The sequence below is a fragment of the Panulirus ornatus genome, chromosome 44 (assembly GCF_036320965.1).
Source record: "Panulirus ornatus isolate Po-2019 chromosome 44, ASM3632096v1, whole genome shotgun sequence".
Lineage (NCBI taxonomy): Eukaryota > Metazoa > Arthropoda > Malacostraca > Decapoda > Palinuridae > Panulirus > Panulirus ornatus.
In genome coordinates, this window is record NC_092267.1 from 7,501,800 (window position 1) to 7,526,395 (window position 24,596).

Below are 24,596 nucleotides of genomic sequence, written 5' to 3' on the forward strand. Positions count from 1 at the left end.
TCCCATGTTTGTAAAGTATACGATGGACTGCTAGAAATTTAGATTAAACAAATATTAAATGTCTGAGCACCCTAAGATGGTACGTCTGTCCTTAAATTGTTTGAATTCTGTGGGGTTTTCTTCGCCTTCTGTTGTTAGTGTTTTCCTAGGTGTGCACTGCCAGAATAATGCAGTTTTTTCTGCATTATACACCTGCTCAGGACTGAGGTGCTCGTCAGTTACGAGTTTCGCAAATTTGTCCACATACTCGGCAGCTCCTTTGTGGTTTGCAGACTGCTTTTCTCCACACACTTTATTCATGAAAATTCCACGACACTTCTTGAATCTTTGAAGCGATCCTTCAATATAGTCATGCTCATGTTGTAATTTAAGTTCTTTATGGAACAACTAAGCCTGGTCCATTATCATGCTACCTGACAAGTCCACTCCATCACTTTGATGCTGTCAAAACCATTCCATCATCTCTATCGTGCTCAGTACTCTTACCATCTTTCATAGTTTTTCTAATCGTCATTTGCTTCTTGGAATCGCTGTCTGCATAGAATTTCAATATTTTCTCCCTTTGCTTCTTTATGTCATAAACAGTTGATGAACCAATACTATAGATGTCACACAGCTTATGCACCGAAACACCACGGTCCTTTTTTTCTGTAGTTCTACTTTATCTTAGATCGATATGGACTGGTGTTTACGTTTGACACCACAACTGACACTCGTATGTCTTAGAAGCCATAGCTAGGGTTAAATTTAAGCAAAGTAAGCTAAGAATCTCAAAGAACTGTGGTATCACCACCAAGTGCAGTGTAAAGAATGTAAATAAGCCCACCCTACGCACAATGCCATCTGTGGCCACCCAGTAAACTAGTCTGGTGGCCGTGGTAATTTTAAGTTCCCTCACGTAATTTTGTCCAAATTAAAGGAGGTGCCGAACCATCAGTTGCCGGAAAATTGGTGGTGTACCTGTAATAATAATCTACCTTTATCATATCTCAGAATTTTTTTCTCTTAATTTCTACATTCTAATTTAATACCAGTTCTTCTTTTTGTTGCCCTATTAAAATTTGTTTTCTTTTAGCAGAATTATATTTCCTCTTAAAGTTATTTCTTATGTTTCAAACTCTCATTTAAGATGCGATCATCAATGATTCTTTGCAAACCTCTCTCCAACATGCTGATCATCTCTTTGTAATTCATTCTTTAAATTACATACTTTTCTGCTCTTCTTTCACTTAAATATAAATATACTTGAGGTATCATGTATTCAAACTGCTGCATATCTGAATAGAGTTACATTTTCAACAAATAATCTGTGATTTAACAAAAATGTCAGGACTTCTGTGCTTAATACCATAAAGTTACTTACACTTCAAAACTTCTGAATAAGAGAAAGTTCTTCAGGGATCTTCTCCAATGCACTAAATTTAAGGGGATTTTAATTGGTAACTAACCACAGCAAACAAAGAATCATGTAGCTTACATGAAAGACTAATAATTTCCTGTTTGCAGTAGTTACCTTAGATATCGACTTAAGTGCTTAGAAATTTTCAAAAACATAATATTTTATCACCTGAAATTCAGTTTAAAGTATTATTCCAGAGACTATCTTAAATCATTATATTAAATGGACTATTAATGATATGTTAACTACAGTGACCCCATCACCACAGTATGATAAAGGTTTTAATGTTTTGACTGAAACTGTTTGCTACTGACCACTTTGGAGTGTGAAACCAACTGAAGGATGCCTGGAGTAACTTTTGCCCAAAAGTCTGTAAGGATGGCTGAGATGCTACTGTAGCTGTCACTACCAGGGCTTCCAGCACCTTGTTCCAAGTACACAGTCCATAGCTGTAGAGAAGTATATTTCTATTTTCATCAATGTGTTAATCAGAAACAGGGGCAGATATAGGACTTTATAAAGGGAAGACAAATATTACAATAGTTGGGTTTTAGTGTATTGTGCAACCTTTCCAATTTGTCTTTTAAGAAAGAAATATAAGTTTGTAAATTCTGACATTATCCCTGGGGATAGGGGAGAAAGAGTACTTCCCACGTATTCCCTGCGTGTCGTAGAAGGCGACTAAAAGGGGAGGGAGTGGGGGGCTGGAAATCCTCCCCTCTCGTTTTTTTTTTAATTTTCCAAAAGAAGGAACAGAGAATTGGGCCAGGTGAGGGATATTCCCTCAAAGGGCGAGTCCTCTGTTCTTAACGCTACCTCGCTAATGCGGGAAATAGCGAATAGTTTGAAAGAAAGAAAAAAATTCTGACATATACTTCCATTAAATCTTAAAAATATGTTTGTTTGTAATTACCTAGTCAAACATAGAGGAGCAAACTACAAATGTGTTTTACATTACATAAAAGTACAGGTCTAAAATGATAACCCTCTATGACTTGTTTTTAAGATTCATTCCTGCTTCTTAACAGCAAAAAAGAAAAGAAAAATCTTATAGATATATCTCAAACATGTTATGTTCACATTATACATGATGGAAACTATTTACCACTTAACTCCTCAGAATTGAACCCTATCCAACTGTGTTGCAGTCAGGTAGCCTAAACTTCAAGATACTATGAGCTTAAAGCAGCATCTCCATAAACATTCAACAACACACAGATCTCCTGATACCTCATGCACCATTATGAAATGGAAATACTGCTGCACACACTTTGGCCAGAAAGGAAGGCTTTTTATTTGACTCACATGGCACAACAACAGTGTATATATATCTCAAACATATATACTTCATACACTATATATATTTATTTACTTATTTCATTATACTTAATTGCTGTTTCCCACTTCAGCTAAGTAGCGCCAGGAAACAGATGAAGAATGGTCCATCCACTCATATACACATATATTCCTATGAGTCCATGGGGAAAATGAAACACATGGACTCATACGAATATACTTGATTACGCACAAAATTGTGATCCTTTCCAACACATATATATGTGTAAATGCCCATACATGCATATATACATATCACCCTATACACATATACATATATACACAGACTATACATATATACACATGTACATATTCAAACTTGCTAGCCTTCATCCATTCCTGGTGCTACCCTGCCCCACAGGAAACAGCATTGTTACCCCCTGCTTCAGCAAAGTAGCACCAGGAAAACGGGCAAAAAAGGCCACATTTGTTCACACTCAGTCTCTAGCTGTCATGTGTAATGCACCAAAACCACAGCTCACTATCCACATCGAGGCCCCACCTTTCAATGGTTTACCCAGACACTTCACATGCCCTGGTTCAGTCCACTGACAGCACATCAACCCTGGTATACCACATCGTTCCAGTTCACTCTATTCCTTGCACGCCTCTCACCCTCCTGTGTGCTCAGGCCCCAATCGCTCAAAATAATATACTTTACTCTGAGAATCAAATTATAGGGCACCATGAAATCCATGAATCAATGAATGGTTACAGGAAAGATGCTGTTTTAAGCTCATCATGGCCTGGGGATTAGGCTACCTGGCTGCCAAACAGATGGACTGGGGTTTGATTCATGGGTTATAGCGATAAACAGTCTATATCTTAGAGGTATAACTATAATGCACTTTACTAAAGCAAATACATAAATAAAACCTATTTTCCCTTGAGTTGGTGTGGGAAGATATTTGAGAGTACAGAGAAAACCAAAGCTAGAATCTTTTTTTATATATGGCTGTTTCTTAATTATGTAAGTATATGATAATTTTGTTTTCCCAAGCATGATTGCATTTTAAGTACATCTAATCAAACTACACAATTTATGATTAGTAGGTGGGATTTCACACTTCATGTGGATTTTTTTTATATATTTTGAATATTTCAGACATGTTTATCCATCAGTGAATGCTAATCATGTACAGAATCAGGAAACCACATCAGCATGTATGCTGGTCCGCAAAGTAACATGTAATGCATATTTGTACCATGAAGCCTTACTTGATTTTTTCAAATGTACTAAGTAATTCTCAATTTTTTTATCTCCTCATAAAAGGAAAATATCAAACAAGGAAAAGTGACTGACTTTTTAAAGTTAGCTCATTTAATTAATGATTATGTAATTGTACTTAATACCAGCCTTGCTTTTCATATCTTACAGTTCCATAAGCACATAATACGCAATTAATTTTCCACATTATGACCACTTTTTATATGTAATTCAACATACCTGACATAAAATGAATGCATGGAATAAAGAGGACATGTGAAGCACTGAGGCCTTTGACTGTTCAGCAAAACCTGCCAAGATCACCTGTAATTGGCAAAAGTATGGCTATTAGTGAGACGGTAAAGATGAAAAAGATGTATACAAAGTAAAATTTACTACATCTAAGTGGGAGTTACGATTCATTTAGGTATTTTCTCCTCATTACCTTTCTCAACATTGAATATCTGCAAGACTGTCAACACCCCATCATTTCAACTATAACACAAACACTAATACCTGTACAACCAAATATCAGCAGTCTGAAAATCTCTCTCTCTCTCTTACATATTTTAGATTTTTCTTGTAGATGCATCACATAAATATGCTTTATTAGTACCATACAATCAGTTGAGTAACTAATAAATATTCTACAAACACAGGACTCTACCAAACCTGAATGTGATCTGCAATGTGACAGGAGGCTTCTGGAGGTATGGGCTGACAGACCATTGATGCTGAGTTACCCACATGACAGGTATGTGTCAGAGCACCAAGTAATAGCCATGACAGTAAGCGTATATGAGACACACAGTCGATAAACTCCCTAGGCCTGGAATAGGTATAACAATGAAAATTTGGAATAACTATTGTATGAACTGCCTTAAAAATTAGTGATTCAAGAAAGCAGCAAAGAGGGCTCTCTTTCTTACAAGAATGCTACATTTCTCGTGTGGTAAGATTTCAAAAAGAGTGAGTTTTTAAGGATGAAAACCCCACTCTCTATCATTTGCTGAGTCTTTTGAGCACCTGAGGCAGCACTTGCTTGGTGGGTAGTTGAAACAATATTTCACTTCCCAGAAATGAATCATACCCATGGTGGATTCACCCCCTTCAACCACCATCAAACATATAGGACTTAATGATACTTATCAACAGGGTTCAATGACCAAACAGCAAACCATTCAGGCCTGTGATGTGTTAGTGTAGAGGTATGTGGGAGTCACCAATCTTTAACTCATTATCATTCAAAGACTGCTGGTGACCACCTTGAACCTGTTATTGTCCAGAATTGAGATATGGTTTTCTGAAAGGGAAATAGAGGAAGGAAGGGTACAAAATAGATGAATGCTTGTCGGATGGTAACTTTGGAAAAGGAATGGTTTTTCATCCTTCAAATCCTACATTTTTGGAGAGTTCTTTGAGGGTCTGAGAACATACTCGCATGATAAAGGAAGGATGTAAGAAAACGTGAAGAAAGGACCTACTCTTAATGAGAAATGACATTAGTCCTGGACCATCCTCCTCTAATGATGATATACTTATAGCCAGACAGAAAAAATCAACCAGATTTTCTTTTTTATGAACAACATGGCAAAGGCAGAACAAGCCCCAATCAAGACCATGTTGGATTAAACATAAAGGAGTAAAAATGAAGAGATTGACCAGGGTGCTGCAGGTGTCTGCAGACCCATCACTTATTGGTAGCCCTGATGCACTCCTTTTTAAACCAATTAATCATGTAACTACCCTCATAAGAAATGCTTCCACTGTAATAGCTCTTAAGAACAATTATAATTCCACAAAGAATATCAGTGTTGGAACTATGAAGTGTTTTTCCAAATAACTTTATCATATGCCCTTTCTTTCTTAGTATAGAAGGTAAATAAAGGAGAAAATTCAAGAGAAAAGTTATATTTCTAAGTTCACAGGAAAGAATTCTGAGATGTTCTTACTTTCTGTGGCTAGCATGAAAGAGTTCAACATACAGAACCTTACCCTTGTTGAACCGTTGTTGGAGGGTTGTTTAGCCATGGAAGATATTTGGTGATGGCTCTGTTGTCTTTGCTATTTCCCCGAGTAATTTCTAATGCCAGATACTGAGAGATGCCCGCCTTCACTAATCCACCCATTGTATCCTCATTCAGACCGACACTATTGCGACAGTTTGACTGAAAAGAAACCATCAGAATACAAGTCAGTATGTAAAATAACATTCTTTTACTGATACTGTCTTTGTATGAATAAGAAAAAGTAAAAGTGAGACAGTTTGCTTGATTTTAGACAGGCTCCTTTTTCTTATAAATGACTAGTCCTTTGTTAGTGGTCCATCATTCCAAAATTTTCAGGGCTCTGAAGGGCTTGTTCAAACAAGAAGGCTTGGGTGACGGAAAAATTTTCATGGGTGATTCACTTCATTTTTTGCTCTCCAGTGGAATAGGACTCCTGAATGCCAAATACAATGTTGCTAACAAAACATTATTCACCTTATATAATGGCCTAGGTTGCCTAATGAATTAGAATGATATGTTTGAGAACATGGTGGAGTACCTATATATATCTAAAAACATGACTGGGTTGGCCTAGTTCATAGATCAAGGTGTGACACCCATTTAAAAGGCATATGGCCAGAGAAAGTTTCATCAACTTATAAAAGGAACTTATAGAGAGGATATCCTTACAGTTAGGAAGTTTTGGCAAAACTATAGCATTATGAGTACGGTAGACAACTGTGACTACGGCAGACAACTGCTGACTCAAAGAAGGAACTCAAAGCAGTGTGTAGAGATTATGTCCTGATTCTGTTTTTGATTTTCATGGTTATCCCCAACTACAGACTGTTCCAGAAATTCATGAAAACATTACAGCCCTTGTAAGTAAATGCTTTTGAAGACATCATACATTCAAGAAGGTATGATGGAGTTGTTATAGTTCAATAGTGAATGCTTTCTGAATAAGGAACTGATGCAGTTGAAACATAAGCAAACTGTAGGGAAGAAGGTGGAGAGTGAGGAAGCTCCACCTACCATAGGTTAATTGATGACAGTAATTGTCAGAGGCTTTTTCATATTCTGAAGCTGGCTGGCAATTTTTCTCTGATAATTATCCAAACCATGGAAAGAGCTGTAGAGTTTCTAGAGTAGTAAATAGTATGATCCACTCCTACAAAGAGCTGCAGAAAGATAAAAGAGGCATTCAAAGCAATGATCTTTTGATATATTTTTTCGATAAAAGTTCCTCCAGTAGCAAATATATCCAAGATGAAGTTTTTCATTTATTCATTTTTATTTCATCTTATTTTTTGCGGTGCTTAAGAAAAAAAAGTGACAGGATGAGTCAGACAGTCCCATTCCCTCTCTTAATGTTTCCTCTAAATCTTATAAACCCAACTCACATGAAAAAAAATTAGTGAAAGGTAATTGTTGGAAACTATCAATATTATTATCATCATCATTATTTTTGTGCCATATTCTTGTAAAACTGCCTCACATAACAAAACCTACTCGAAGGTAAGTGTTGAAAACTTTGCATTCATATTATTATCATTACAATTATATTTGTACCTTATTCTTAGTATTATCATTTCATGATTTTTTATGAGAATGCTGTTTATATTAAATGTGCTTTTAAAAATATTTTCTTCACATGCAGATTTTTAATGCCATGGCCAAAATGTTTTCTGCAGGAATAAATCTCTAATTGCATAACGGGAGGCTTTGAGAAATAGGTTTTGTTATATGGAATATGGTCAACTTTTCAGGAGTGTGTCTATTCCATGTAAGGCTTGAGTAGGTGGGTGTATTATCCTCTACCACGTGACCCCACCTTAATCACTCTCCCTCTCCTTGGTTACTGCCAAACAAAGCTGACAGTGGTGGTCTATACTGATTGGTGCTGGATGGCAGTACTCACATGTGATGTTGGGATTTGAATAACTTTGTTAAGTACTGGCACCTAATGAGGTGGACTGCCTCCACGAAACATGTAGTGCCACATGTATAGAAGAATTACATGTTAAATAGAATCGAATGAAGTACTCAAATGAGATTTCACCTTCATAACTTTCATCATCTCTCTCTCTCTCTCTCTCTCTTTATTTTTTATACTTATTCACTCTTCCACATTTGCAAGGTAGCACAAGGAAGCACACAAAAGAATGGCCCAACCCACCCACATACACATGTATATACATAAACGCCCACACACACATGTATACATATCTATACATTTCAACTTATACATACATATACATAGACATATACATATATACACATGTACATACTCATACATACATATACATAGACATATACATATATACACATGTACACACTCATACTTGCTTCCCCCATCCATTCCCGTCGCCCCCCTAACACACATAAAATTGCACCCCGTTCCCCTCGCACACGTGCGAGGTAGCACTAGGAAAAGACAACAAAGACCACATTTGTTCACACTCAGTCTCTAGCTGTCATGTGTAATGCATATATATATATATATATATATATATATATATATATATATATATATATATATATATATATATATATATATATTTATTTATTTTGCTTTGTCGCTGTCTCCCGCGTTTGCGAGGTAGCGCAAGGAAACAGACGAAAGAAATGGCCCAACCCTTCCCCATACACATGTATATACATACGTCCACACACGCAAATATACATACCTACACAGCTTTCCATGGTTTACCCCAGACGCTTCACATGCCTTGATTCAATCCACTGACAGCACGTCAACCCCGGTATACCACATCGCTCCAATTCACTCTATTCCTTGCCCTCCTTTCACCCTCCTGCATGTTCAGGCCCCGATCACACAAAATCTTTTTCACTCCATCCTTCCACCTCCAATTTGGTCTCCCTCTTCTCCTCGTTCCCTCCACCTCCGACACATATATCCTCTTGGTCAATCTTTCCTCACTCATTCTCTCCATGTGCCCAAACCATTTCAAAACACCCTCTTCTGCTCTTTCAACCATGCTCTTTTTATTTCCACACATCTCTTACCCTTACGTTACTTACTCGATCAAACCACCTCACACCACACATTGTCCTCAAACATCTCATTTCCAGCACATCCATCCTCCTGTGCACAACTCTATCCATAGCCCACGCCTCGCAACCATACAACATTGTTGGAACCACTATTCCTTCAAACATACCCATTTTTGCTTTCCGAGATAATGTTCTCGACTTCCACACATTCTTCAAGGCTCCCAGAATTTTCGCCCCCTCCCCCACCCTATGATCCACTTCCGCTTCCATGGTTCCATCCGCTGCCAGATCCACTCCCAGATATCTAAAACATTTCACTTCCTCCAGTTTTTCTACATTCGGACTTACTTCCCAATTAACTTGTCCCTCAACCCTACTGAACCTAATAACCTTGCTCTTATTCACATTTACTCTCAGCCATTCTTTGTTTGTTTCCTGGCACTACCTCGCTGGGGCGAGAAATGAATGATTAAGTATAATAATAACAATAATGATAATTATATATACCCTAGCCTGAGCCAAGGATCAACCCCCAGGGGTGGATGAACAGCTAGGTTGAATGTGGACTGACAGTCACAACGAGAATTTGAACCTTTGCACTCGACTCTGGGTGGCCCATGAATGCATCATGGTCAGGAACTCTAACCGCTACACCACAGAAGTTCTCTGTTTGTTGAGGTATAGCACTTGTCAGATGTCATGGACCAATGAATCAACCAATCCTCAATGACTGTACAGTGATCCTCAACCACAAGTTGATTCTAACACCCTGGCTCTGAGAAACACAAATTTTTTTTATAAACTAGACACTTTTTCTCCCCAGAACTGAGTTCTGGGAGCTACATATTTCCCAAAAAATCTACCAAGGTTAATAAAACTGAGAACTAGAGAATTGTGGGATTAACCAGTTGATATCCATGCCTATGCTGGCACTCATCTAAGGTCTAAACACTATAAGTGCTTGTACTACAGAGAGACCATTTTAGTCTCTATTGTAACTCCCTATGTGTGGTGTCCATACACTGAAAGACTCAGAGAATTGTCAGAACCCAAAGAAAGATACTAAGAAGTGTTATAAGCCATTGCAGATTGAGCAAGTAATCATGCTGACTTACAGTCTTTTTGAAATACATATTTCACATTACCTCACTAAGGCATTACATAACATGAATTATATTCCTTGATATAATTTTAAGAGAAAATAATTAAAACCAGTGTTCCATTACCTTAACTTTAGTGAGTGTGTGTACATCAGCAATGAACTCTAGAGCATCATGTAGATGTGACCGCATACACTCTGCAGCACTAATATTGGGAAGGTTGTGTATGTCTTGGATTTCCTTTGGCAGGTCTCCAACAACTGTGTTGCTTCCTAAAGTTCCTCCACTGTCCTGCACATTCAAAGAAAGAAATATATGAAATTACTACTGTGTTAGGTTATGTTAGGTTAGTCTTTACTAATGGGAAGACCGTACAAATTTGTAATAAATAAAAATGTTTTTCAGAGGCAATGGACAGAAGTTGAATGTTGCAGTTCTGTAAATTTACCATAATCTGACTATAGTGTTGTTGGATAATGCAACAAAAGGGTTAACCAGTGTACAGTGTGCTAAAGTGAAACAAGAGCTTCCATGCATAGTAAAAGCTTTTTACTGTTCCACTATGCACACTACGTTAATTCACCATGAGATCAATACCTCCATTCATGCCACCCAATTCTGCCATAAAATGAAAATACTGATCCTCTTTAAATCATGAGACTAAAGTGTGAGTTACAAACCTGTACAACCAGCTGTACAAGAAGAACAAGGTTGGCATCAGGGATGGAAGTCTTAAACTTGAGTGCTTGAACTAGCTCATATACAACCAATCTTGGCAGTAACATTCTGTCCCTTTCCTGGAAGAATGAAATTCAAATTTGAGGATTGAGAAAAGTTTTCCTTTAAAAGACAGCAATACAGTCTTGATACCTGCATAAGTAAGTCCATCCTGCAGCTGCTTCTACTTGATACTGTGATAATAATAACAATAATAGTAATAATAATCTTTTTTTCAAACTCATTAGTTTCCTGTGTTTATAAGGGAATAGCAGGAACAGATGATTGGGCCTTAGAGGAAATTATTTCACTTGGCCTCTTCTTTTGTTCTTTTTCTTTTGCAAAGTTATAATATAAGAAAGGAGATAGTCAGTCTCACAATCCCACCCTTTTTAGTTCCCTTCAACAGCACTCTCCCCACATACATAAACACAAAACATTGCTCTACTTTATTATCTATGGTCCTACCCGGTGAATGTGGCCAGCTTCCTGAGCACTGCAGGAGTTTCATGAAAATAGATGGGACTCCTGGGACTGGAGGTAAATGGGTATACATTGGACAAGAAAAAAGAATACCTTGGTATCCTTTACAAACTTTCTCTGCTCACCCTAACCTACACCTTACATGCCTGGTCATCTACCTTGTCGAAAGCTAACATAACAAAGCTGTAAACCACACAAAACTGAATGCCAAGAAAAATCACTGGCTGCCTTACAACCACTCACATTCACTACCTGCAGAGTGGAACAAAAATACTTTCAATTACAATCTCACTTCAATATAGAAGCACTTGGATTTTTGCAACAGCACTAGACCACTCCCATCCAAACAGCTCCATAAATAAGCAGCAACCCATTAGTAAAAAAAAAAAGTTTACCCATAGTTTACAGTTCAACAATCCTACCTCCTCCTAACAAACATGATTTGGACAAACCTCATACAAACTGTAATGAATTCACAAGTGCTAAACAACTGTCCTCCTCATGACACATTGATCTCCACTCAACCTGACACACACTCAGAACTGTAGTCCCCAGGAATGTACTAAGTATACTTTCTCATCTTTACTTAAGATGTCTCCTGAGAAAGTACAAGCAAGTCACAATATAACTGTATAATTACATGCATAAGTGTTTACTTACCCTTGGAAAGATTCGAGTACAAAGATGACACAAGTCACTCAGGTATTCGTACTTCATAACAGAGTTTTGGATGGAGTAGCTTACTAGCTTTGACACTGGATCTAGGATGCTCTATGAAAGGAAAAAAATATACATATAAGCTGTAAGTTTCAGTCTTTCTCTGTTGATATTAAGAAATGCATATCTAAGTAATGCTTAGAACTTTTTATTCTGGATTGATTCAGTAGCTGAAAAGAATCATACTGGTAATAAAACAGTATCATAGCTCTCATATGACATAAATCCACTTACTCATTCATAAAGGTAATTTACAGTCATGCTGTAGTTTTTGAACCTAGGTTCAAGCCATTCTCTTCCCCTTGTGAAAAAGATGATATAAAATTCCACTAGTGAACTTAAAAGAGTACTTTTCAAGCTACATTTTTCTTCAGGAATATACTGCAGTTGTAAAGACACCCCATCAAAGAATGTGCCTACTGAAAAGACACTGGCAGCAATCACCTACTGTGGGCTCCTTTTACTTGGAACAACCTTTTTTGCACTGAAGGCCAGCAACTAAGTGCCATCCTAAAGGCATTACAGATTAATGCCATTGCCTTGTGTTCATTCTACAATTCATATTTCTGAGAAGGGCTGTTTTGGTACTTATTAGCTGTCAGGGCATAATGACTTTAGTTGTTCCTAAGTGAATACAACATACTTGTTGCAAGGCTCTTGCATCTGTGCCAGTCTTTTCAAGAGTTTCCTCCCAGACTCTTAGAGGGATATTGCTTAAGAATTTAGATTTTTGGAATCATGTCATCCTTTATTCTCTTTCTCAAATGAATGCTCAGAAGAAATTAAGAAAAAGGCTGATCAAAGTTATCTCCCCTGAAATGTTCATCCTTCCTACCAAAGACGACACCACTCATTCTGGAAATCTTTCAGACCTTTCTTGAAAACTTATGAGAGTCCTTCACTGTATGGTATTTGTTTTCTCCAGTGTCTTTCTTTATTAAACAGAGCCAGTAACACTATTAATTCATGTAAGTGCCTCACAGGTACCATTGTCAATGGCATTTGAGAATTATGTGAGTTCCCCTATTTTTGTGAGGGTTAGATGGTGATAAACCTCCACAGGGCTGTCTTTGGTAGAGAAATGCAATTTCATTCTTTAAATCCTACATAAATGATCGATCAAACCCCTTCAAACTCTATTCTACTCAACATATCAAGCACACTACCTACATATACATTACCCTCCTTTTTACATGAAACAAATCAATCATGCTCTTGTCTGTCCTGTCTTTCCAGCACCATGACCATCCTTAATTCTAAAGAATGCATTTGCAATAATCATGTCTACTGCTGCACAAAATCCATGTATTCTTTCACAGTCTTTTTGATGAAATTCTGAAACCCTAAAACCTACTATCTGGAAAAACAAAAGAAGGGACTTCCATTCCTGCAGAACTGATTCACACAAGTAAAAGATATGTGTGGCTTCAGATGTAAGTGAAACTGCCTACAAAAAGATATGCAGATTTCTATGGCTGAATGAATGAATGATTTTACTTAAAATTCCTATCAAATATCCATTAACTAAGGAGAGGAGCCACTAATTCTGTCCATATTTCTGGAAGCCAGAGTTAAGTGTTCCCAATGTATCTTTACTTAAAATATGTGGATGAAGAGTATACTTCATAATCAGACTCCCTGTGAGTAGTAGAACACTATCATTAACTTTAGGGTTGGAGTAATCAGAGCCCTTTCATGCTTTGTTGACTGTTAATACTTTGTGTTTTGTTTTTGTTTTTCATACTATTTGCTGTTTCCTGCATTAGCAAGGTAGTGTTAAGAACAGAGGACTGAGCCTTTGAGGGAATATCCTCACTTGGCCCCCTTCTCTGTTCCTCTTTTGGAAAATTAAAAAAAAAAAAAGAGAGAGGGAAGGATTTTCAGCCCCCCACTCCCTCCCCTTTTAGTCGCCTTCTATGGCACACAGGGAAAACATGGGAAGCATCTGGGGTAAACCATGGAAAGGTGTGTGGGGCCTGGATATGGATAGGGAGCTGTGGTTTCAGTGCATTACACATGACAGCTAGAGACTAAGTGTGAATGAATGGGGCCTTTTTGTCTGCATTCCTGGCTCTACTTCGATAAAGCAGGGGATAGCAATGCTGTTTTCCTGTGGGGCGGGGTAGCGACAGGAATGAATGAGGGCAAGTAAGTATGAGTACATGTGTATGTATGTAATGTCTGTATGTGTATGTATATGTAAGTATATGTTGATATGTATATATAAGTATATGTTGATATGTATATGTAAGTATATGTGCATATGTGGGTGTTTATGTACATATATGTGTATATGAGTGGATGGGCCATTCTTTGTCAGTTTCCTGATGCTACCTCGCTGACGCAGGAAACAGCGATTATGTATGATGATAATAATATATAAGATTACAAGTCCATTTACACTTCAGTCTCTGATATATGATTTTATGTAGGATATAGACAGATGATATCCAAAACTGGTACATGCATGACTGGTACATGCATGAAGTGAAATGTGTCCTTAAAAATCAACAGATGGATGAAAATCATGTAGCCTCTAAAGACACATTAGAAAAACATAAACATAAACAAATCAGTTCTAAAAAAAAGTCAATGCAATGGCCTACTTTACCTTGTGGGATGACACCCCTGGAATCTTCAGAACAGCAACTAGGATCCTCAAAACTGGGTTCAGATCTGTCATGACGTTGATGCACATGAAAACTTTACGAAGGAAGGTGTCAAAAAGAGGGACGAGACTGGGGGAGAGGCCACCCCCACCATCTTGTCCAACACACTCCATGTACGATGCAACATTTCCCAGCAAATGTGAAAGGTTTTCTGTTGGTAAAACCTTTTTGCTGTTCTGGTTCTGTTGAATTCAAAACATGTGTGTTTAAGTAAGTGTGGGGTAAACTATAGAAAGGCCTGTGGGGCCTGTATGTGGAAAGGAGCTGTGGTTTCAGTACATTACTTATGACAGATAGAGACTGAGTGTGAATGAATGTGGCCTTTTTGTCTGTTTTCCTGGTGCTACCTTGCTGAAGCAGGCGGTAGAAATGCTATTTCCTGTGGGGCGTAGTAGTGACAAAGGATGAAGGCAAGCATGAATATATACATGTGAATATATGTATATGTCTGTGTATGTATATTTTATTTTATTATACTTATACTTAATTGCTGTCTCCTGCGTCAGTGAGGTAGCGCAAGGAAATAGACTAGGAATGGCCCAACCCACTCACATACATATGTATATACATGTGTATGTATATGTGCATGTATGGGCATATATATATATATATTTTTTTTTTTTTTTTTTTTTATACTTCGTCGCTGTCTCCCGCGTTTGCGAGGTAGCGCAGGGAAACAGACGAAAGAAATGGCCCAACCCCCCCCCCATACACATGTACATACACACGTCCACACACGCAAATATACATACCTACACAGCTTTCCATGGTTTACCCCAGACGCTTCACATGCCCTGATTCAATCCACCGACAGCATGTCAACCCCTGTATACCACATCGCTCCAATTCACTCTATTCCTTGCCCTCCTTTCACCCTCCTGCATGTTCAGGCCCCGATCACACAAAATCTTTTTCACTCCATCTTTCCACCTCCAATTTGGTCTCCCCCTTCTCCTCGTTCCCTCCACCTCCGACACATATATCCTCTTGGTCAATCTTTCCTCACTCATTCTCTCCATGTGCCCAAACCACTTCAAAACACCCTCTTCTGCTCTCCCAACCACGCTCTTTTTATTTCCACACATCTCTCTTACCCTTACGTTACTTACTCGATCAAACCACCTCACACCACACATTGTCCTCAAACATCTCATTTCCAGCACATCCATCCTCCTGCGCACATCTCTATCCATAGCCCACGCCTCGCAACCGTACAACATTGTTGGAACCACTATTCCTTCAAACATACCTATTTTTGCTTTCCGAGATAATGTTCTCGACTTCCACACATTTTTCAAGGCTCCCAAAATTTTCGCCCCCTCCCCCACCCTATGATCCACTTCCGCTTCCATGGTTCCATCCGCTGACAGATCCACTCCCAGATATCTAAAACACTTCACTTCCTCCAGTTTTTCTCCATTCAAACTCACCACCCAATTGACTTGACCCTCAACCCTACTGTACCTAATAACCTTGCTCTTATTCACATTTACTCTTAACTTTCTTCTTCCACACACTTTACCAAACTCAGTCACCAGCTTCTGCAGTTTCTCACATGAATCAGCCACCAGTGCTGTATCATCAGCGAACAACAACTGACTCACTTCCCAAGCTCTCTCATCCCCAACAGACTTCATACTTGCCCCTCTTCCCAAAACTCTTGCATTTACCTCCCTAACAACCCCATCCATAAACAAATTAAACAACCATGGAGACATCACACACCCCTGCCGCAAACCTACATTCACTGAGAACCAATCACTTTCCTCTCTCCCCTACTCGTACACATGCCTTACATCCTCGATAAAAACTTTTCACTGCTTCTAACAACTTTCCTCCCACACCATATATTCTTAATACCTTCCACAGAGCATCTCTATCAACTCTATCATATGCCTTCTCCAGATCCATAAATGCTACATACAAATCCATTTGCTTTTCTAAGTATTTCTCACATACATTCTTCAAAGCAAACACCTGATCCACACATCCTCTACCACTTCTGAAACCACACTGCTCTTCCCCAATCTGATGCTCTGTACATGCCTTCATCCTCTCAACCAATACCCTCCCATATAATTTCCCAGGAATGCTCAACAAACTTATACCTCTGAAATTTGAACACACCTTTATCCCCTTTGCCTTTGCACAATGGCACTATGCAAGCATTCCGCCAATCCTCAGGCACTTCACCACGAGCCATACATACATTGAACATCCTAACCAACCAGTCAACAACACAGTCACCCCCTTTTTTTATAAATTCAACTGCAATACCATCCAAACCCGCAGCCTTGCTGGCTTTTATCCTCTGCAAAGCTTTCACTGCTTCTACTCTGTTTACCAAACCATTCTCCCTGAGTGGACGGGCTATTCTTTTTTTCATACATACTTGCCATTTCCTGCTTTAGCAAGGTGGCATTAAGAACAGAGAACCAAGTCTTTTAGGGAAAATCTTCACTTAGTCCGCTTCTCTGTTTCTGTCCAGGGTGGGCCATTCCAATTGTTTAATGTGGTGCTCATTGTTTGCTGCTTCTTCTGTGGTGCCAGGATATTATGATGTGACTGTAAGGTCATCTGCATATGAAAAGACCTTTGTGTTGTGTTTAATTAAAGGTAATGGGAGGTTCTGTAAGTTGAGACTGAAGAGGATTAGAGAAAGAATTGCTTCTTAGGGAACTCCATATTAGAGTTCAAATGTTTTAAAAGAAGCCATTGTAAGAGAATGACATGGTGGTTATTAATGAAATTGGTTAGCCACTTTTTATTATTGTTCTGGAGGGTGGTGTCATATATCTTGTGTAGTGATGTGCTGAGAGACAGTAGTGAATGCTTTTATGATGTCTATAGCCACTAGTACTGTGCAAGAGAGGGGGGCTGCAGTTGGTTGAAGCCATCTAGGTTCTGATGAGTGAGGTCAGGTTGCCTTCCCATTTCATTTAGTCTTCACCTTCAAAATTCAATGAACAACAAAAATTAGTGTGACCATGGGGAAAATTGCTTCCATTCTTACTGTTCTGACTGTCTTCAGCAAGTACTTCTTTATATCCCCATTCAAGCTTAGAAGATTGTAAAGTCAGGAAAGTGGCTATTGGTTGGTTAATGACGCTTTTGATGAGATTATGACTTGTAAACAACAGAAGAAAGACAACCAGTATAGTACTGTGGTACACTGGACTGGCATGAATTAGCTGATGATTTCCAAGTGCAACAGAGTTTACTTATATGGATTCCAGACTGTCATCTGAAGGAAAATTTACATCTATTCAGTTTACAGTCTTCAACTATCCATCATGTGATCCATGTAATCTTCATTAGTCAAAGTAGGTTTTCTCTCTGCACTTATTATTCTTTTATAGTAAGTGTCCCATAATGGGACTGAAGACAATACTAGGAATGACAGATACAGTAAAAAAAAAAAATCCAGTTTGAATAAAGTAATCTTATTTCACCTGGTATGAAAGTTGCAGTTTGAGAGCCAAAATAAGAACTATATTTAATGTTGAGCATTTATTTGGCTATGTACACTGTTACTAACCTTCTTAAGACAGCAGTATACACTAGTATGCTGTTTGACTGACGTTACATAACCACATTTCAGTAGATAGATGAGTAATACAGTTGTAGAGGTAATTCTACTGTTTTTACCCCAAAGAGTTTCTTATGAAGAAATAATAATGTGAATAATATACTAGAGTAATTCTAGAAATCAAAGTGAAGATTGTTCAATGACTTACCTCAAGAAGAAGTTGGACTGGTGCTGAAGGATTCAGTTCATTGAAGTCTGTCAAAGCTTGTGCCAAAGTTTTGAAGAGCTGAACGCGTTGATATTCTGAAGAGGTAAAATTTCTTAACCCTTTCACTACAAAATTACATTTCAGTGAAAAAGTCAATTTAACTTGAATTCTTTTACTATCTTTATAAAATGTAAAGACCATGAAGTTTCCACATCTGGCATTAAAGTTGCTTTAAAACAATTTGGATAGTGAAAATATTGAAAGCATAAATAATTAATCCACAAATATTGTTGTAAAATGTGGCCCAGCTACTTCACTAACAAGCCAAAAGTATTCCACAAGCATATTTCTTACATTATAAATGAAGTATGATAACAACTTGGAGCAATAAAAAAAGCCTTTATGAAAAAATATTGAAAATATGTAGATATAAAACAAAATGAATTTTTTGAATTAAGCAGTTTACACCACAGACCTTTCCATGCTTTACCTGGGATGCTTCACATGTCCTGGTTCAGTCCACTGATAGCACTTCATATCTGAGATATTATTTTTCTAGAATTTATATAGAAAGCCTACCTTCAATATTTGTGTGAAAAATTTGGTTAAAGATTTGATTTGGAGCCAGTTGATGGAGAACACAGCGAAGAAACTGTCGACCAATGCTGGTTGCTGACCCAGGAAGATGAACAGAACTCTCAAACTGCCATGAGAATATCTCACTTCCAGATATCCTGAAAAAAGTTTAAAAATATGTAAAGCATTTCTGTACCACTGTTAAGGCCCCTAAAAACATATGAGAGAGCATCCTTTTAACCTCCAAAATGAGGTGAACCCATAAGGATTTACCCTCCTTAATCATCACCTGCATGATCATCAGATGACCTCAAAGGTCAATTTAGAGTGCAGTAGGGGTTAAACAAGAAGATATAATTAGGTCACAGGTAACTAGGCCTCCCCTTCACTCCCATGATAATCAGCTGAAGGTGTAAAGTAGCCCTTGGCATTAGCCTACAGTCAGGCAGTTACCAGAATCAAGCCTTACTCTTGTCCTTGAGATGACTCAAGGTCAGCATATACATAGTCTGAAGAAGTACCAAGTAATATGGTAGTGTCAAAGTTTATGTTTATGATGAAATTTAAGATTATTTTTCATTCAATCCTTTAAATAAAATTCTTTGTAAATATGTGAATAAATACAAGAAATGTGTATATGTAAAAAACATGTAACTAATACTTATCAATTATTTTTCACATAATCATATAAATAATATTCTTTGTAAATGATATATAAATAAATACAAGAAATGTGTATATGTAAAAAAAAATTGTAGCTGATACTTATGAGGGCTGAGCTACAAACCTTCCCATATAGTGAAAAGAAGGGGGAGGTAAAGTGATTAGCCTTTGTATTTCTAAATCAAGTGGAAGATGTTGATAATGAAGACTTTTTATAAATGCAAAGGGACAGTAACCAGAGGAGATAATAAGATGTTGTTTGAAAAGGATGTAAAGAAGTACTGTACTGTTTTGGTATAAAGATGGTGGACAGCTGAATAAACTGAGATGAAACTGTAAATGTTGGCAGTATATAAATGTTTGAAAGAATACTTTCTAGTTAAATGTTAAATGATTATGAAGAAATCTCTTTAACTCCTTTAGATAAGACTACATCTGCAGTTCTGCAGTTCTTTATTGGGTTGAATTGAAAAAGTCCATCCTGTTCTTTGTGCTGGTCTCACATCATCCTAAACTTCCTTAAAGTAGCATATTCTGAATCATCATACCTGGCCACAGTTTTCAGCATCCTGGGAAGCAGTGGCGCAGCAAAACCAGGCTGCCGGTACACAAATGTTGAAAGGATGATGATACACAAGCCAAGTTCATCATTGGAAAATTCTTCTAACACCTCACCACATTCCATACATCTGTCAGGAAACAAAATTACTTGTTCATTATAATAAATTCTATATATGTACCTCTTTGTAAATACTATTGACATTACTGTATTTTGTTTTGGATACCAGAATCCCACTAGCATTACACTCCAGTTCAACACAATCTGGGGTATTTTGTGGACAATGATATATAAATATATACTGTAACCTAATTAGATAATAAAGGCAAAAAGTTAATTAAAAAAAAGAACTACTGGATCAGCTTTGTAACAGTATTTTACCTTTAAATCTGGGCTGCAAACCAGTTAGCTTTAAGCAGTACACTATGTCATGGTCAGACACTTATAATGTTGTGAATTTTGTGGTAATTTCAATGTTAAGCCTCAACGTCTGTTGGGTTTTGTAAAAAAAGAAATGTAAATTATGGCCAACATTATAGCAAAAGTGTAGGGCAAGCAGGTCAAGTTTTGAAGTATACTGTGTCATGGTCAGACTTATAATGTAACTTTCAAGGTCTTTTTAGTGTTCAGCCTCAACTTCCATTGGATTTCGTAAAAAGAAATGTAAAGTATGGCCAACATTACATGAAAGTATAGGGCAAGCAGGTTCAGTTTTGAAGTTAGCTTGAAAGAGGGAGCAAAGTAAGGGAAGGAAGCCAAGAGAGTGGAGTTTAGAGATGATATGGTGCTGCAGGCAGATTTGAGTGAGATACTGCAGAAGCTGGAGGAAGCTGAGGGTAAATGTGAATAAAACAGACAGGTTAGTTGGAGTGCGAGTTTGAATGGAAAGAACCTGAAGGAAGGGAAGTGTTTTAGATGCCTGATGCCTCCCTCAGAAAGGGCATAGTAGTGAAGAGAACCATGGGAATAGAAGTGAGCCAAAGGGTGGGTGAAGGGGCACAGGTCTTAAGTGCACTGAGTAGTGTAAGGAAAGTGGTTACTGTCTGTGTTGGCAAATATGGGTATGTTTGATGGTATGGTAGTCCCTATGATATTGTACAGATGCAAAGCATAGAACCTATAAAGATTAAAAGTACAAAAGAGGGCGGATTTAATTACCTTTTTGTTTTGTACAAGGAAGGAATGTTACACTAATGGGGTTCCATCTCTTGTCCATTCTCTAATATCATACGACTTTAAAATTTCTGCATTCTGTCTGCATTGACCATATCTTCATTTAAATTCTTCCATTTATCCACCACTCTTTTGCTATAAAAGTATTTCCTCATCTTTATAACAAGTCTCTTGGGTAATTTCATGTTATTTCCTAAAGTTGTTACCCCAGACGCTTCACATGCCCTGGTTCAATCCATTGACAGCACGTCGACCCCGGTATACCACATCGTTCCAATTCACTCTATTCCTTGCACGCCTTTCACCCTCCTGTGTGTTCAGGCCCCAATCACTCGAAATCTTTTTCACTCCATCCTTCCACCTCCAAATTGGTCTCCCACTTCTCGTACTGAAATGGTTTGGTCAAATGGAGAGAATGAGTGAGGAAAGATTGACAAAGAGGATATATGTGTCAGAGGTGGAGGGAGCGAGAAGTGGGAGACCAAATTGGAGGTGGAAGGATGGAGTGAAAAAAATTTTGAGCGATTGGGGCCTGAACAGGCAGGAGGGTGAAAGGCGTGCAAGGAATAGAGTGAATTGGAACAATGTGGTATACCGGGGTTGATGTGCTGTCAGTGGATTGAATCAGGGCATGTGAAGCGTCTGGGGTAAACCATGGAAAGTTGTGTGGGGCCTGGATGTGGAAAGGGAGCTGTGGTTTCGGGCATTATTGCATGACAGCTAGAGACTGAGTGTGAACGAATGGGGCCTTTGTTGTCTTTTCCTAGCGCTACCTCGCACACATGAGGGGGGAGGGGGATGGTATTCCATGTGTGGCGAGGTGGCGATGGGAATGAATAAAGGGAGACAGTGTGAATTGTGTGCATGGGTATATATGTATGTGTCTGTGTGTGTATATATATGTGTACATTGAGATGTATGGGTATGTATATTTGCGTGTGTGGACGTGTATGTATATACATGTGTATGGGGGTGGGTTGGGCCATTTCTTTTGCCTTTTTCCTTGCGCTACCTTGCAAACGCGGGAGACAGCGACAAAGCAAAATGAATAAATAAATAAATACATTGTCAACTCTGCAAAGCTTTTCTTTTTTCTTTCTTTCGTATTTGTTTGCTATTTCCCGCATATGTCAGGTAGCATCTAGAACAGATGACAGCCTCAGAGAAAAAAAAGATCCTCTCTGATCTTTTTCCTGTGTTTCATTATTCTGTTGTCATTTCTATGGAGAATCATACTCCTTTTACCTTTACACAGTGTAAAATGTAGTGCCTCTGTACTATCAAGAGGTAGTGAATGCTTTTCCATGCTTCTGTGCATACTTTTCAGGTCTACTCAGCAGTATCACTTTTCTCCACTGTCTCTACTCATGTGAACCCCCAGTTTTTCTATTCTTTAGAGCATTATTGCTCTTTTCACTTCAGTATGATGTCAGTATCTTCTCAACATTAAATGATTAAGAGATGGTGATAAAGCATTACATCTAACAAGAGGTTAACTGCAATGTCAGTGCAGACTCCAGCAACCAGACATGGGCTAAAATCAGTAATACTTGCATGAAAATCGTTTTCTCACTTTTTTCTTTTATCAGTGAATTTTATGTTCTGATTTGTATGTTGGTTCTATTAATTTGGTTTTCAGGATGCATGTAAGGTTATACATCCAGGTATTTTGCAGTATAATTGACAGGTTTCCATCATAAAATATTCAGTCTGTAAAGGATTTACGGAAGGCACTGTCGTATTTCAGTAAATCTTTGCTGATTTATTTTATTGGCACAGGATTGCTGAATCAGATAATTCATTGATTTAGAGGTCCATAATCTATACCACTGCATATTCATGTTGTTTTTTTTCATTGTCAAAAATTAAAAGAAACATGCAGTAGATACACTTTGATATATATGTTAGTTGTATCAGCACTTTGGTATGTATAATAATGTTAATAGACTCTACCAGCAAAACTAACTCTGACATATATTTGGTCATGTTCCTACATGTAGCACATGATGTGAGAAAGATGTTCTTAATTTGTTTCTTTCTTTACCATTCAAACTCAATCTGAGAATTGTAAGCTAACTGTTATTCACATCACAGACAGAATGATACTATTCCAACTTTCTGAGAGCTGGCTGATTTATAGAATCTCGTTTTTTTTTAATTTAGGTAAATCTTTCAGAGCTGTGGTTTCGGTGCATTATTACATGACAGCTAGAGACTGAGTGTGAACGAATGGGGCCTTTGTTGTCTTTTCCTAGCACTACCTCGCACACATGAGGGGGGAGGGGGTTGTTATTCCATGTGTGGCGAGGTGGCAATGGAAATAAATAAAGGCAGACAGTATGAATTATGTACATGTGTATATATGTATACGTCTGTGTGTGTATATATATGTGTACATTGAGATGTATAGGTATGTATATTTGCATGTGTGGACGTGTATGTATATACATGTGTATGTGGGTGGGTTGGGCCATTCTTTCGTCTGTTTCCTTGCGCTACCTCGCTAACGCGGGAAACAGTGACAAAGCAAAATGAATAAATGAAATAAATATATATAGGGGAGAAAGAATACTTCCCACGTATTCCCTGCATATCGTAGAAGGCGACTAAAAGGGAAAGGAGCGGGAGGCTGGAAATCCTCCCCTCTCATTTTTTTTTTTTTTTTTTTCCAAAAGAAGGAACAGAGAAGGGGGCCAGGTGAGGATATTCCCTCAAAGGCCCAGTCCTCTGTTCTTTATTAATGCAACCTCGCTAATGCGGGAAATGGCGAATGGTATGAAAGAAAGATATATATATATATCTTTTTCTTTCTTTTAAACTATTCGCCATTTCCCGCATTAGCGAGGTAGCGTTAAGAACAGAGGACTAGGCCTTTGTGAAATATCCTCACCTGACCCCCCCCTCTGTTCCTTCTTTTGGAAAAAAAAAAAGAAAAAAAAAGAAAAAAAAATGGTGAAGAGCTTGTAGATTTATGTGCTGAAAAAGGACTGGTGACTGGGAATACCTGGTTTAAAAAGCGAGATATACATAAGTATACGTATGTAAGTAGGAGAGATGGCCAGAGAGCATTATTGGATTGCGTGTTAATTGACAGGCGCGCGAAAGAGAGACTTTTGGATGTTAATGTGCTGAGAGGTGCAACTGGAGGGATGTCTGATCATTATCTTGTGGAGGCTAAGGTGAAGATTTGTATGGGTTTTCAGAAAAGAAGAGTGAATGTTGGGGTGAAGAGGGTGGTGAGAGTAAGTGAGCTTG

At 38.0% G+C, this 24,596-nt stretch overlaps 2 protein-coding genes across 14 annotated transcripts in view; one reads left to right on the forward strand and one right to left on the reverse strand.

Annotated features, from left to right (window-relative positions):
* Window positions 1-24,596, reverse strand: part of unc79 (UNC-79 domain-containing protein) — a 216,704-nt gene that overhangs the window by 11,825 nt on the left and 180,283 nt on the right. For all 13 annotated transcript variants that reach the window (XM_071687677.1, XM_071687676.1, XM_071687673.1 and 10 more), the window contains 11 exons: window positions 20,158-20,298; window positions 18,950-19,104; window positions 18,371-18,465; window positions 14,576-14,815; window positions 11,908-12,018; window positions 10,728-10,844; window positions 10,174-10,338; window positions 5,937-6,109; window positions 4,614-4,770; window positions 4,182-4,265; window positions 1,714-1,848 (listed from right to left, as the gene is read on the reverse strand). In XM_071687677.1, coding sequence (XP_071543778.1) covers window positions 1,714-1,848; window positions 4,182-4,265; window positions 4,614-4,770; window positions 5,937-6,109; window positions 10,174-10,338; window positions 10,728-10,844; window positions 11,908-12,018; window positions 14,576-14,815; window positions 18,371-18,465; window positions 18,950-19,104; window positions 20,158-20,298 — 1,573 coding nt within the window. The remainder of the gene's footprint in view (window positions 1-1,713; window positions 1,849-4,181; window positions 4,266-4,613; window positions 4,771-5,936; window positions 6,110-10,173; window positions 10,339-10,727; window positions 10,845-11,907; window positions 12,019-14,575; window positions 14,816-18,370; window positions 18,466-18,949; window positions 19,105-20,157; window positions 20,299-24,596) is intronic.
* The window catches only part of LOC139762701 (alkylglycerol monooxygenase-like), a 255,753-nt gene continuing 235,752 nt past the window's right edge, over window positions 4,596-24,596 (forward strand). The window contains exon 1 of the mRNA XM_071687687.1: window positions 4,596-4,695. Coding sequence (XP_071543788.1) covers window positions 4,689-4,695 — 7 coding nt within the window. The 5' untranslated portion in view covers window positions 4,596-4,688. The remainder of the gene's footprint in view (window positions 4,696-24,596) is intronic.